Raw genomic sequence first — 15,989 nt, 5'->3', positions numbered from 1 at the left:
TGGGTAAGGGGACCTCCAGGGGGGCCACTCCTGCAGATCCAATCCCAGGTTGGTTTATAAAGCCAGTGTGGTTGTGACAGTTGTAGTCCCAAATGTATAGAGAGACCTGGGCTGAGGAAGGCTTAACCTGTGTAGAAGACGCTCAGAGGTGAGCTCCTTCAGCTGGTCCCCCACGTGGCTGAGGACACCCCTGCCAGGCCCTGCCATGGCCGGAACGTCACGACTTACCAATTGCCCACGGTTTGTCCTCCCCTGGGCCAAGGCGGCACGGGTCCTTGTAGCGGGTGAACAAGGAGTGCTGCTGTTCCAGCTTGTCATCTGTGGTGAGAAGAGAGAGCACCATGAAGAGGTCAGGCATGCGAAAAGGCGTGGCAACGGGGGACCAAGAGTCCTGCGTGGGCGTTTGCTCTTGGACCTGGACATTTAACATCAGTGCCACCAAGGGCTGGCAAACCTTTTCTGTCCCTCCCAAGAGAGCTAGATGCTGCGATCTCTCCCCAGGGTGGGCTGTGATGTTTCCTTAATGGTATCACGTATGGCAGGGCTGGGTGGAGTAACCGCCTTCAGAGTAACCCTGTGCAGCCTTACTTCGGATCAGGAGCAGCTCGCACCAGGAGGGAGGGATTAAACTGCTCCTGCTGGCAACCCGGTTCTCCATTCCCTTCCAACTGGCATCTGTGTGTGTGTGTGCGCACGCACGCGTGTGAAGGGGTGGTTAAAAACCAAAGGGAAAAACCCCACGCTGACCCCAGTGCAGAATTTTGCCTGATTTTAAACTCTCCTTTTCGGGAAAAGAAAGGCGGACACCCCTCAGTCTTGGTCCACGCACATTTATATTAAACGAAACAAAACTCTCCAGCTCAGCTTCACACAATCAATGTAACATGCAGTTTGATCTGCAGACAGGTACCTTTGGAGACCAGATGTGGCCAGGAGAAGAGGGTTCCATTTTTCTTCTTCAGGTGTAAAAATATTTTGAACCCTTTTACACTCATTCCTAAGTTTGGGACCACTATTTATACACTCGAGCTTTCAGTGCCAATCAGCTATAAATCAAATCCTGTGCAAATACTTGGGACTGGTTGACACCTTCTCATGCTTTTCCTCCATAAAGTCTGATGAAATGTCAGAATTCATTTGAATTCAGGGGACCCCTCCCCAGTGGCTGCCGCAGAAGCGAAGCACTGTCATTTGTCATAAAATCACACAGCTGGAATAGGCCTAGAGGACCATTGGACCCAACCGCCTGCTCAATGAAGGAGGCAAGTCCCCCATCCAGATTCTAACCAAGCCTGACCCTGCTTAGTTTCCAAGATTAGGCAGCATCAAGCGCTTCAGGCCACACAGAAGGACAATCCTTGATCTCAAGGCAAGAGAAAGGGATTTAAAAAAGATATGGGTGGAGCAAAAAGGACCCCAGCTGCCCTAATGCTAAACATAAATAAGTGAAGTAAAATATTTTGTCATTTTATAAAACTTTAGAATTTTTATTTTTATAATTTTAATTTTACAATTAACAACTAATAAATAATTGCCACTTAACTATTTAATTAAATAAATTAGTAATAATCATTCATTAAAACTTGTAAAATTTAATTTTATCTAATTTAATAAAAATATTTTATAAAATAAAATAGGAATTGAGAGGCTATGCTGATAAGGTTCCCTTGCACTCCTGTTTCTCCCATCCTCCTTTATAGCAGAAAGGAGTTCCCACTTGGTCATCCCATGTGACCTGCCAGGTTGTGCAGGGCAGGGGTTTCTGGACAATGAACGCAGGAGTTTTGCCATGTGCCTGCATTGTACACTTTCCTGCTCTTTATTTCTCCAGGCTTTTTCAGTTCTTGTGTTCTTAGGTCATGGTCACGGCACTCTGGTTTTATCCCTTTTTAACCCTATAATTTAATACTATGCTTTGTTATGGTACCGTATTTTAGGTCTTTAAGCTTTTGCTTGTGAACTGCCCCAGAGAGCTGCAGCCAATGGACAGCACAAATAAATTAATGATGAACAAAATAAAGACAAACTGTTACACATCCATGGCAGGAGTCAGCAAACGGGGCTTTGTGAGCAACATTCTGCCAGAAGTAGCTCCAGGAGCCATTTGCACCTCTCCTGGAGTGTGCATGGCGTAGCGATGGCACCATGGCGCACCTGAGGAGCAATTGTCGAAGTTGAGATCGCCGCAGAGTATGTCAAAAGCTACCAGCTCCTCTGGATTGGCTGTGCTGGAGGAGGAGGTAGATTTTCTGAAATCAGCCAGCCAATCCTGAAGCAGATCCAGTTGTTCGCATCGAATAGTAGTGTCTCCTGCAGGAAACAAAACGCAAGGATATGGGAACAACATCAAGCAATTCTTGCAAAGCAGATTATCATGCAATTAATTCTCCATTGCATTTGAGAGCAAGATCGAGAGAGAAATACAAGTCAGCCTCTTTCACCCTGGTGATCTTCAGACGGGTTGGACCGGGATAGGTCTGATAGTTTTCCAATACATCTGGAGGAGAACCAACTAGGGAAGGCCAGGATAAGGACCCTGTTGGGTGGAAGCCAAAACACTTGCAGGACAAGCCAAAGGGCAAGCCCGATATTTTAGAGCAATATTTCAGCTGAAGGGGAAATACAACTGCAAAGCACATTCTTTTATCAGCCCTACTTGGCAAGAAGAACAGATGTGTTCGTAAGAGGTGAGCAGACAAGGTATTCTTGAAAATGCCAGGAGGAAAGCAGTCCTATATATTGGGTAGTGGTGATGTCTGAGGTATTTCCTATACAGATGCAAAAAAAGCTCATGAAATCTTAGGCAGACAGGAAGAGGCGCAATGCAATGAGAAGAACTATACAAAACCTAAACAACAGGCTTTAGAACATGTTGAAGGTATTAGAAATGACCATTTCATAGGTGCCAGATATACTCCTTAGTAATCTCCTTGATTCAATTTGTGCCTGCGTGGAAGTATTGAAAGGCAGCAGAGTTTATATCAATCCATCCGTCTCACTATCTAGCTTGCTACTGTCCATCTCATCTCCTGCAGGCTGATGTCCTCCACCTTTGTGGCTAGGAAATGCTGGGCACCAGCTAGAAAAGGCCTGCATTGATTGACAGCAGCTTTCCAGAATTCCAGAAAATGATCTAAGACCAACTGGGAAAGTCCTGCATGTATATGTTTACAGACATATAGCTGCGTGTTTTAGAATTGTTTTGTAAAATGCCCATTATAGAAAGCAAATAAATAACAATAAACTAATCGGAATAACTTAAATGGCTTGAATAGCCACACATGCTGATTCATTCTTAGATTAGCTTTGTAGTCCACCCTTGCATTGCAGAAGACACACGCAACAATTCAGTAAAACATTTGTAGCAGTGGAATATGGACTCTTGCCTGAAATTGAGCAGCTGAGTCCATCCACTCCATTAGTTGCTAGCATTTAAAGGATGGGGGCAAGCATAAATCATTTCTCACTTCTGAACCACCCTGGCTGCAATCCCATGGCCTTTAAAGAGAGTCTAGGTGGTCTTAGGAGAGGCCACAGCACCATCTCCAGAGTGTGGTCTGAAGTTGTGTAAGGCATCTACCATGTTGAAGCTAAGCAGGCCTGGGGCTGGCCTGAGCTTGGAGGGGAGACCACCAGGGAACCGCATGTTGCCACCTTGAGTCCCACCCTGGGAGAACTCTGAATGTCGGGGAATTAAGGTTAAATTGCATTAAATGGTGGCAGTGCGTTTATCTATTTTTAATAATTTTTCAAACAGGATTGCTGATTCAGGAATGTTCAGGTTTTTTTGAGGTACACTTCTCTTTGTGACTTTGAATGGGGCAGGTTCAGATACTTTGCAAAACACTGAAACAAAATTATCGTTCATCCCTAATCACCAGGTACAAATCCATCAAAAAGTTTCCTCTAGACCAGGGGTTTCAACCTTGTGGCCCGCAGGCCAGTTGCCGGGACGGGTGGGGCATGGGGTTGGGGCCCTGCGGCCTTCAAAGTGTCGGCGGCGCCCGGGCCGATTGCGGGATGAGCGGCCCACCACCACCGCGGGGGTGGCATACTTGATGCGGCCCGGCCTCGCCCAGACTCTACTTCCAGCGGCCTCCAGGTACGTTGAGTTTGAGATCCCTGCTCTAGACATCTCACCTGAACTTTGAGCCGTGTGTGTGTGTGTGTGTGTGTGTGTGTGTAGAACAGGTGGAGTGGGGTCTAAGAAAGAATTTGTAATAAGTTAAAAGCGTTTCCTTGCTTCGTTGGCTGGAGGACGGGGGTGGTAGCTGCCTTTAACCACAGGAGTATCAACACATCACTTGTAAGGACACAGTTCCCTCCTGCCACTGGTGTGGGTGTGTGCATGATGCCTTGTGTGTTTCCTGATTGTATGAATGACTGTGCTCAGACTCCTGAAAACACCCTGCAAAAACTGGGTTGCAGGGGGTGGGGGTGCTATATATAAACTCTATCAACACAGTCTCCTTCACAAACATGGCCACATGGAAACAGAGTGAATGCGGGGGGAAACAGGTCATGACCCACCTCTGCATGGCACCCCCTCACGTACCTGTATGTCGCTAAAGGTCCCCTTGGAGTCTCCTCCCCTCCAGGCTGAAGAGACCCAGCTCCCTCCGTCTCTCCTCATATGGCTTCCCCTGCAAACCGGCCACCATCCTAGTGGCCCTTCTCTGCACTGATTCCAACCTTGCTATTTCTCTCCTGTAACGAGGTGCCCAGAACTGAACATAAGACTCCAGCTGGGGGCACACCAACATTTCAATGTAATACCGAGTTTTCCAATACGAGACAACATCCCTTTGTTCTAGCAACAGGACTCGGTTAATCAACCATACCCCGCTTTCTGTGCTCTTTTTCTACTGCAACTTGGCTAAGGAAGCTTCTGATACTCAGTTTTCCAGAGGAACAAACTGAGTCAGGAGAAGATTGATTTCTTAAAGATATTGAGCAAATCTATGACTGAGGGAAAGGATGAAGCGAGAGCTGCCCAAGACAGCACAGCACAGCTAAAGCCTTCCTGGGCCTGAATATCCGTCGTCCAGCCATCTGTTTGCAGCAGCAGCTGTTCAGATGCCCATCTGTTTTCCCCACCTCACTGATCCCAGAAGCAAACTGCCTTTAAACAGGGAGTTCCATTTAGTTCTCGTTACCAAAAATCATTGAACGCCTCATCCCTCAAGAGAGTGCCTAATCTTTTCCCCAGCTTCAGGGGTTCATGACGGTTATTTTGCTGCCTCAACTGAGCCAGAAACCGGAGGAGCTGTTTGCTCAGATAACCCAAGAGGTGCACTGAAGCAGGGTCAAGTGGAGGAAAAGAAGCGGAAAGGGGGCAAAAAGTTGTCCAGAATGACTAATCCGCAACCCAGGTTTGTTGCCGTGCCAAAACTCACGCAGGAGCTGACTAATCCAGGTGTGATGAGAAGAGCCTGGATAGCCCATTTGGTAGGTGGCTGGTGGGCAGCCCAGGCAGCCCCCTGCAAAGGCCCCTCCAGGCCTCATCTGTGGGGACAGAAGCCAGAGCCGAGGGGTCCGCACCTTCCCATGGCCCCCGGCTGTTGCAAGGCCCAGACAGCCTCTCTGAGGGCGTCTTCCGTCAGGCAGACTTGAATGGATGGCCAGGCAGCTTCAGTGCGTGTGTTGCGGGACGGAGTAGAGGGAGAAAGCCTTGTTTCTCCACACAGTTCCCACACCACTCCCAATCTTATAAAACTCTGCCAATTACCCCCAATCCTTTTTCTGTCGATCCTTTTTCTAAAGCATTATAAAACCAGAACAGACATACCCCCCCCCCCACTTTCCTGTCCAGGTCAGTTTCCCAGGTATTCAGTCATAATTCCACCCTGTCCTATTTCTGCATCAGTCTCTGGGTGGTGACGGTACAGCATACTTATTTTTGTACAGAATTTCCCCCACCCATTCGGGGCACAAACACGTGCATTTTATATGCCACTTTGCCCAATATGCACATTTGGAAAAGCCATTCGTGGGCTAAGCATGGCAGCACAGCATTTGGAGAAGAGCACAGCAAAAGGGCAGTGATGTTAGAAGACCCTTATCGTGCCAGGAAGCGTAAGATAGGCCAGATTGCATAAAATTCTCCAACATCCCGTTCTTTACACCAGCATAAAAGCTGCAGCTGAGTGAATTTCCATATTTCAGGGGTCTCCAATGATTAGGGGTCAGTGGCAAGGTCAGCTTCAAATTCTAGGTAGTTCTCAGTGCAAGAGACTCTCAGTAGCCCTCCTTGCTCAGAAAGGCTACCTTTTCTAAAATACGATCCATGGGACCTTGAGCAAAAATGCCACGATAAATTAGAACACCCCTTTCCACCCAATCAGTGTCAATGGACATCTATTTTGGTAGGGGCAGTAAATCTCAGGGGACGTTTAATCCAGCAAAAATGGTTAGTTCAAGTACATTGGATGCCGCAGTGTCTTTCCAATAAGGGCTTAATTAGATCTGCCAATTGTCCAGGCACAATGCTTCTCTTATATGTTTTGGCAGGACCCTTTTGGGAGGATCTCAAAATTCAGATAATTTTTTGATTTGTTAGTATTTACCCATATGTGTGCTCTTCTTAACTGTGGGCGTGCCTCTCTGAGCTTGATGTGAATGTAACTTTTTGAAGAACAAGGCACAGCCGGGGAGCTGAGCTGAGCTTTGAACCGCAACACCTCTCTTCTGAACCCATGTATAGACGGTTCTGGAGGGCAGCATGCCTGCCCCCAACTAAGAAACACATGTCTTTGAACATCTCAAGAGCCTGGAAGGTGCCAAGAAAGGTGTTTCTGGACCCTCTGGGGTCCTTGGGCACCACCCTGGAGACCCTGGATGCATCTGATTCTGAGATGGACCAGATACAACGGAATGCAGCCTCCTTTGGGCAGAAAGCAGGGCATTTTCCAGCTTCTCGAGGCAACGGCTTGCTCAGTGCCAGAGAAAGAAACTGCTCCTGCAAGAGCAGAAAGGGCTGGGGAGAGAAGTCCTTCGGGCCTGAATGGCACATCAGCGCCAGCACTTGAGGATGGCAGCTTTTGAAAGCAGGCGGGAGGGAAGGAGGGCAGACCACCACATGGATGTGCTTGTCTCGGCAAGCCCAGGAGTCATCCTCCCAGGTCTCTGCACACAGCCAGTTTTGCATCACTGGCCCCGTTTGATTTATTTCAGGTCCGAGACAGGAGCTCCCAACAGCCTTGCCAGACATCCTCAATTCATCCATCACCCCCAGAGTTCGGCTGTCTGGCTTCAAAGAGAATTCTGAGTTGGCCTGGAAATCTTTCTTGCGGATCCCCCTAATTGCCAGCATTTTGCCGTGCCCTTCATGCCCTCATTCTGCTCATTAACCCAGCCCTGCCTTCCCTATATGGTTGTGTTGTTCAATCTTTACTGGCCGGTTTTAGGCAAGGAAAATATTGATCTGTCAAATTTTGTGTGTGAAGGCACACGTGTGTCTGTGTGTGAGAGATTATGTAAGCCACCTTGAATTCCTTGAAGGAAAAAAAGGACACAAATAAAGTAAACACGCAGCTAAGCAAAAGTAAGATGGGACATCATTTGCACATTTTTTAAAAAGCACCAATGAGTTTCTTTCCAATAAGCACCCAAAACCATATGGTTCCAGTGCGATTTTTCGCAGCATCCACTGATTTGCACAAATTGTGGCCCGTCTTTGAGGTAGACGTTTGCACCCCCCGCCCCCGGCTCATCCCATTTCCAGCCCTTGGATCAGGAGCAGGCCGGCGATCTGTTGTGCGGGATCTCCCCGTTTTGGCACTTCCCTGCCCTACAGCGAAAGCCCTTCGGTGCTGAAGAGGCCTCATTGCTACCGGCCCTAGTGCAGCGGCACAGTTTGCATGCCACACTCCCAGGAAGAGTCCCGAAATCCAGGCAGCGGTGTGGGTTCCAGGCTACGAGCCTAGCATATAGCACACTCACGCAGAGACCTCCACGACCAGCTGTCCATAGCACACAATCCAATTTACAGGAGCAGCTGGCAGTCATAAAAACGGTGGCAATGGACTGTGTGGTGGTTCACATGTTGGGCTGTGGGACCTGAAACAGCAAGAAGACAAAATAGGGACACCAAGAACAGCCAGATCTCCTGGTCAAGATTTCTCAGTAGTTTCTTTTCCTAATGCCAGGGGGAAATGTTAGAGGCAGTCTCCAAGTTACAGACGTCTGAGTTATGAACAACCCATTCATACAAACAAACTACTATAAAGCCAATTAATTCTAAAAAAATACTGCAGAAATTATCACCACAGAGAGAGAGGAAGTGAAAGAGAGAGGCGCCTTCAAAGCATGACCACAGAGAGGAAGGAAGGTGAAGGGGAGAGAGGGAGGCCTCCAAAGCATCACGACAGAGAGAGAAAGGAAGCGAAATGGGAGAGAGGGAGGCCTCCAAAGCACACCTTTCTGCACCACTTATCCAGAGAGGGAAATTGCTCTGGCATTTTCTTGCTACAAATAGGAGGCACTGCTGAGTTTGGGTGGCGCTGGGAGCTCGATATAGCTCGAAAAGCTTCATGGCTTTTCCAATTTCACAGCCCTAGAAAATGTGGAGGGCCAACTATACTAATTTGACTTGCATATAAATTCACCCTAAAGACAAATCTCCATTTTCTCTGGAATGGCGCTCATTTGTAACTCGGGGCCTGCTTGTACAAGCAACAAACCAGCTCAAGCAATTTCATTACTATCAAAAGAGGAAATTTCATACCGCTATTAAGTCTTCTTTGCCTACTTGCGATCAAGCCAGAACCCTAATGCCTTGCAACGCAACAGGGAATTTATTCTTGTGGACAAATCCATTTTCTGGCTACTGGGAGTATTGAGCTCTGGGAGAAGCGGGGGGGGGGGGGCGAAGGAGAGGCCGATGACATCAAAACGTCCCTGTGAGCCCCCCCTCGACTGCACCGCTGGCTTTCAGAGGTTGCTGTGCACTCCCCGCAAACCTCCCCTGCCCTGACACTCTGCCCGTTCAAGCCGATGTATTCAAAAAAGACAAAGGAAATCAACATGTCCAAGCCCCACACCCATCAGCCATTGGACTTGTTGGAGATCATGTTTGCCGCATCCGCATCGCACCTTTTCTTCAAGCAGCCCAAGACGACACGCACCGTCTTCCTCCTCTCAATTCTTTCCCACAGCAGCCGGTGAGGTAGCACAGGCCAAGAGTCAGGACTGGCCTGGCATCTGTCAGCGCATTTCATGGCTGGGTGCGGGCCAGAACCTGGATCTCATCCCGGTCCGATGCTCTGGCCATCCTTGAGCCAACCTCAACTCCTTCATGAGCCATATTCAGATGTACCAGGAACAGCAGAAGCTTCCCTCGCCGTGGCAAGGAAGCTTCCCGACATGCACGGCAAGTCAGCGCAACTCAGTCCAGCAGCACCACCTTAGTTTTAGTCTCCTTGTGCATTTTCTAAAGAAATGGCTTGCAGAGTGTCGTCCAAGATCTCAGATGAGGGCTGCAGGGCGTTTGGAGGGAGGGTGGACCGCAGAGGCCTTGCATTCCCCCAGGGGAGGCCCCACTCCCAGGCGGGGGGGGGCTGCTGCTGGGGACGGGGGAGCAGCAGGGGGGCAGGAAGGTGCAGCAAACCGTTGCATCATTTGTACTTTGTAGTGCCAGGGAGGGAAGAGAGGCGTGTGGGATCGCCTGCCTCAGGTGCCAAAATAACCGGATGGAAGCAGGGTCCCCGTTTAGGAGAGGCAGGGGGCCCCCTGTTACTCTGCCTCTGGCCACCAGACGCTTTGGGCGGACTCTGCGGTCTGGTTTTGCCAGGCTAAGAAAGGCCCCTCTCATCGCTGGGGGAGCTGCTAGCGGTAGTTGAGTGGGGCAGACCAGTGGTGTGGCTCAGTAAAACGGCGGTGTCGGGGCACGGAAGCTGCTGGCACGCATGTCAGCGGGGTGCTGGATGGACTTCCCAGAAGTGGTCCACGTTGCTGAGCGTGGTGAGTGTGAGCCTGATTCTGTTTACAGGGGAAATGTGTGCAAATGGGCCACAAAGCAAACTGGGAACCCGGCATGAAAGAAAAATCGGCATGTGTTTGGCAGTCCATGGCTCTTTTTGGAGAGCCAGTGTGGTGTAGTGGTTAAGAGCATGGGACTGGGACTCAGGCGATCTGGGTTCGAGTCCCCGCTCAGCCATGGAGCCACCTGGGTGACTTTGGGCCAGTCACAGACTCTCAGCCCAACCTACCTCACAGGGTTGTTGTTGTGGGGATAAGATGGAGGAGGAGAATGGTGTAAGCTGCCTTGAGTCTTTTGTAGGAAAAAGGCAGGATATAAATCAAAAAATAATAAATAAATAAATAAATAAATAAATGTGTCCCCGCACCTGGCGCTCCGAGTGGGGTGTGGCTGCGTGCTTTCTAAGCACAAATGGAAGCTGACTACCTCCTGTGCAGAAGGCCAGGGCATGGGCTGGTTCAAAAGCCCCTGGAGGTCTTGCTTCCTGCTGAAGGCCCTGCCTGCACGAGTTGAGCTCGTCTATGCATGAGGAGGGGGTGCGACATGGGGGCAGGTGGGCCTCCCAGACATGCGTGGGGACCAGTCCTCAACTGGCTGAAGGTGTGCGCTTTGGCAGCACGGCACATGGAAGGGGCACATCAGCCCCATTCCCGGCCTCCACCCATGCTGGGGCTCATTTGAATGCCAGTTAGGGGTCATGCGCGCCTGGCCAAATTTCAGGTGTGCTCTTGACTGGTTCCCTGCACTGGTGATGCAGATTATGATGATGGGACTGTTCAGGGGATGGTTTAGGCTTCTGCTGCAGTTCAAGGTCCAGAGGCCCAACAGGAGATTGCAGTGGAGAGATTAGCCCAAGGGAGGATGTGGGGCCCGGGAGGAATGCCAGCCTGAGCTGAGGAGCCTGAGGGGCACCAGCACGGGAAGACTCTCTGCCCCCTGGAGCAGAGACCGGATCGCTTGCTGCTGTCATCAGAGGGATGCCCAACCAGGCACACGGTGGGAAGAGAGGAGCCACACCTGCTTTCACGGTACCCCAGTGCTCCAGATGAGACCCAGCTGGGTTCACAAGGAAAGCTTTGGGAAATGAACGGCAGAAAAGGCTCACTTTGTGTATGTTCAGAGGCTCAAATGCGCCAGTAAAGATCACGAGCAAAGAAATGCTGGGGAGACAGCATGATGCTCCTGACAGCACCCGTCTCAGCACCCATCTGTTCTTTGAGTGCTTCTGATTGCCCAGGGGACGATTAGAATTTCTCGTCACATGTTCTGTGCCGCAACCCACACATGCAGAAGTCACATACCTGCGGCCTAAGGCACAATCCTATGCGCATTTAGAAGAAAGTCCTACAAGAAAGTCCTACAATTCCCAGCATTCCCCAGTAACGCCACGCCCTAAATTTACGGTCAAGCAACGCAATCCCATGCTAGTTTGCTTTCGAGGTCAGGTTCTGTGATGTCTAAGGGACTTATTCCCCAGCCAGGGTGTCGAGGATTAAAGCCCAAGTGATCCTCAAACATGTCAGTGGAAAATGTTCTTCTAAATTTCTGCATTGCCCCATTTTACTGTGTTTGGTTTGGTTTTACAGTGTTTTTTGCAAAGTGCCAAGTGCTAAGGGTATTATTTTCATTCCAATCTATAACGCAGGTGGTATGTCATAAGCGTGCTTGAAGGACATTACAGAACAATTTTGACTCAAAGTTTTCAGCAGACTGGGGTATCCTAGTCTGATCTTCAGAGGGTAACTTTTCCAATTCATTTTGAAAGTATCATATTTGCAAGTTTGTTTTATTTGCAGCCTTCTGCTCTCTTCTATAATGTTTAATAAAAGCCAAGAGCGGAGTTCTGTTCTTGGCTGGAAACTTTTCACTGTCCGTAGAACTGATACCAAGTACAATGAATTATGCACTTCAAAAGAAATGGCCATTTTATTTTATCTAGTTTTGCTGCGACTGTGTGTACAATTGCATCAACTCTCATTTCTGGCAAATTAAATTGGCATGAATTTAATTATCCAAACGTGACTCTCCCTCTATCTTTCATGCATAGAAATCCAATCCATATCCTGCAATAGCCCATCCTATTCATATTGACATAAGGTGCAAGTCTCGCCAACCTCAGGGAAGCTGACTCCCAAGTAAGCATGCCTAGAAATGCATCCTCCTGCCGCCAGTCTATTTATTAGTTATTTTTCGTGATTTAGGATAATCTCATACTGCCTGCTAGCTATAGCTCTCAGGTCATTCCCACCAAATGAAACTATGAAATGCAACCTGATAAAACTGAAAATACAAACAGTTTAACTACAGTATGAAGGCAAAGTAAAAATAATCAGCGACATAAAGATTAAAAAAGGCAATAATGCCATGCTTACTGGAAAGTAAGTCCCACCGAGCGTAACAGGAATTCTGCCCAGAAGCTTGCTGTAAGATGTCCCTGAGAGAACAAATGGATTCACAAAGCGAGCTTTGGGAAATGAATGATAGAAAAGATCCACTTTGTGTAGGCTCAGATGAAGATCAATATTATCCCCATTCCAGAGATGGCATGAAGGTATCAATGTTCATCTCCTTCCTGGATTTGATTCCCTGGCATTTCAGACATGAAAAGCAATCTGGGAGCTTTGCAAACAGGAGTGGAACGCTGCATGTGTCCCAAAACCGCATCTTTCCCCATTTGCTGTACCTCAGAGCTATTGCTCTTCCACGAGGGAGGCTAATGCTCCCAGTGCCACTGGGCTGGCCTCTCTCACGGCAGTTCTTCAGAGCTATCCGTGGATCTAGAACACATGCCCAGAAGAGGTTGGACCACCTGCCCACAGATAATTCTGCAAAACTTTAGACGGAAATGCAAAGTGGAGATCTGGTGCGCCCGCAACTGGAGCATTGTGCTCAGTTTTGGGCCCCTCATTACAGAAAGGATATAGCCAGGTTAGAGTCAGTGCAGCGTAGGGCCACAAGGTTGGTGGCCGGTTTGCAGGGGATGCCGTATGAGGCGAGACTGAGGGAACTGGGTCTCTTCAGCCTGGAGGAGACTCAGAGGAGATATGTTGGTGACATACAGGTGTGAGGGGGTGTCACACGGAGGTGGGGAGAGACCTGTTCTCCCCTGCAGAGGAAGGCAGGATGCACTCCAGTGGAGCAAAGCTCAGGGAACCAAGTTTCAATTTAGATGTCAGGAAGTACTTTCTGACAATTAGGACCCCAAGGGTATGGAATGGGCTTCCACGGGAGGTTGTTGAGGCCCCGTCGGTGCAGGTGTTCAAAGACAGGCTGGACAGGCACATGGTGGCTGGAGCTGGGGTCAGACTAGATGGCCCGGGAGACCCCTTCTGACTTGCTCTGTTTCCATGTTTGGAAACAGAACAAGTGCTGATTTTCCAGCTGGCCACTGGAAGGCCCTTGTGGGTTTGCAGGTGCCCAGGAACACCAAGAGCTGGTGCCAGTTTCCCAAGTGCCGGCTGGTCTACCAAGCGATTTGTTGCATGCCGTCATCGTGACATGGCCCGTTTGCCTATATTCAGCCACGGCGCACCTTAATCAGGGAAGAGCTGCACAGTCTGGACACAGTGCATCAACGAGTTTGCAAAAGGGGATGCTCAGAAAAGAAACCCCCACTAATGGTTACCCCAAATCCTTCGGATGGTGGCACCCCGGCGCCATTCCCCAGCAGAAAATGCAACGAAGGGCTGGCATCAAGGGGAGAGGCCCAGCAGGGGTCCACAGACAGGATCCCCCAGGAAGACTCCTCTTCGTCCTCACGCAAGACGCTTGTTCTCGCTCCGGCTCAGTCAACTGAGGCGCCGAGAAAGAGACCCAAAATGCCTTCCTGATTCCTGCCTGTCCATGTGGTGGCCACGGCGAGCAAGAGACGCAGCCTAAGCCACTGAGGACAGTGGTGACACGAAGGTGGGCTTGCTGAAGGCGGAGCGTGCCTGAAGACATCCGAAGGCATCTTGACCTCCAGCACCTTCAGAAGGATCACAGGTAGAACGTCCCTGCACACCGCAACACCAACCTGCGCCACTGGACTTAATTCTAGAAATGGAGCCAGATTTCCTTTCAGCTACAAGCCACTGCAAAACATTTCCAAATAAGCATTCCCTGAAATACAGATCCCAGACCTCCACGGTCCTCTTTAAAACCCACAAAAACATGAGGAATATTTTGGATCAGGTAACCAACACACTAGTGTTACGAACGTAGGGTCTTCTTTTCTGTTCCATAAACAGGCGGTGTTCCGTTTGAGGAACATCTAAGCTCCTAAATGTAAGCTCTTGGATTTGAACGAGTATGACAGATAAGACTCAAAATATGAACCAAACCCATGAAAAGACAAACAGGAAAAGAATTTTGGGGCCTTAAAGGAGACATGCTTAACTAAGGAGCAATGGAGGTTCTTTCAGTGTCTGCTCTTGTCTGAAGACTGGGTGAGATAGGAAAGTAAATCCATCAAAGTCTGGCTCAGAAGAGAAACAGAAAGAAGGCGCTGAATGAGCACTGAACAAAAGGTGGAAGGTGAAGTCACTCATGGATGGGGAGCAGACACATCAGCAGAGGAGGACTTGGCAGAGCAGAATAAAACTATGATTTATCCACGCCATGGATAACTCCAAGAAAACAAAGAGGGAACTGGACTTACAGGAAGACATCGGGGTTTGGTTTGGAACCATACCAGTCTCTACCCCACACACACCTGGGGGACCACTTACTTACACACCGCCGGAAAAAGGAAATGCTGCCACTGAAAAGGAGGATGCGGATTGGCACCGAGTTTTCAGGTGCTAAGTCATGTGGGTGGGGATGCAAACCAGGAAAGCACTAGGACAGCTTCAAAGGAAATGAAATAAAGCAGCAGAGAATTCAGCAGGTGCATTTTGTGCTGTGCTCACTCAACCTGCTTCTGACCCGTCTTGAGGTCCTTTGGCTTCAAACCAGACTTGGACTGGACGGCTTTTCAACTGAGAGCAAAGTCCTCTGACAGCCTGTCAAGCAGAGGACTTGTCTTCCACGAAGGAAGACGCATGGCCATTCCAACAAGCCTAGATCACCAGTGTGCTGTTCTCGGACATTTCCCCTCCCAGTCTCCGACTACGGATACCGTTCTTTCCCCATCAGTGCCTGCATAAGCCCGTAGGACCCGCAATCTCCTCCTTCAAGAGCATCCTCTGAGGGAGGTGGGGAGGATTGGGGGGGGGGGGGGGGGGCAGAACCTTCTTGGTGGTGGCCCTCGGATTATGGAATGCCCTCCCCAGGGAGGTCTGCCTGGCTTCAATGCTGCCAGGCTAGGACCTTGTGCAAACTTGTTCTTTGCCTTTGCGTACAAGTGCTTTTAGCCTGTGCAATGCTATTGTATTTTTAGGGTTTTAATCTTGCAGCGACACAGAAATAACAGCACTGGGAGCCCCACAGAGGTTGCAACTGGGCCTGTGGGGGTGTGGGGAGGGGTGTGCCGGGGAGAGGCTGGGGCTGGGGACGGACTCTGACTCCAGCTGGTGTCTCAGCTTCCCCTGCGTGAATGACACTTCCAGGCCCTGCCTGGAACCAGAGCCTATGGTGGGCTCCTTCCCACCAGAGCCTGTGGTGGGTTTCTCCTGTCCTCCTGGTGGGGGCAATGGTGGCAGCACTGGGCAGCAGGGTCCAAGGGCCACCGTTCAGATTTCCCACAATGCTCCCAGCAGGTCACGCTGAGGCATCGAGGGTAATTAAGATGGTGACTGGCAGGCCCCTACTTTGAGATGGGTAAGGCAGAGTAGGCAACAGAGCAGACCTGGCCAGTGCCCTGCCTGAGAATCCCGCGCACTGATGCACGCAGAGTGATGTGAGAAAGGCACAGACTCTTTTTGTATCACTGGCAGGCTGCTATGAAGTCAGCTTTGGATTCCAGGGATTTGGGGGCCGGGAAATTCTCGTTGGGATGGTCCTGCAGTTTAAGAACAGCACAGGAGCTTCCAGCCCAGTGTTACCTGCACACAGGGGCCAATCGGCGGTCTACAAGGAACCCCCAAGCAGA

At 49.7% G+C, this 15,989-nt stretch overlaps 1 protein-coding gene across 1 annotated transcript in view; it reads right to left on the bottom strand.

Moving 5' to 3' along the window:
* SMPD3 (sphingomyelin phosphodiesterase 3) overlaps positions 1-15,989 on the bottom strand; it is a 42,861-nt gene that overhangs the window by 12,258 nt on the left and 14,614 nt on the right. Inside the window, exons 3-4 of the mRNA XM_044434148.1 lie at positions 2,155-2,310; positions 229-318 (exon numbers count right to left, since the gene is read on the bottom strand). Of these exons, the coding sequence (XP_044290083.1) occupies positions 229-318; positions 2,155-2,310 (246 nt within the window). The remainder of the gene's footprint in view (positions 1-228; positions 319-2,154; positions 2,311-15,989) is intronic.

The sequence above is a fragment of the Varanus komodoensis genome, unplaced genomic scaffold, assembly GCF_004798865.1.
Source record: "Varanus komodoensis strain SLA01 unplaced genomic scaffold, ASM479886v1 scaffold27, whole genome shotgun sequence".
Lineage (NCBI taxonomy): Eukaryota > Metazoa > Chordata > Lepidosauria > Squamata > Varanidae > Varanus > Varanus komodoensis.
This window is presented reverse-complemented; position numbering and strand designations above follow the sequence as displayed.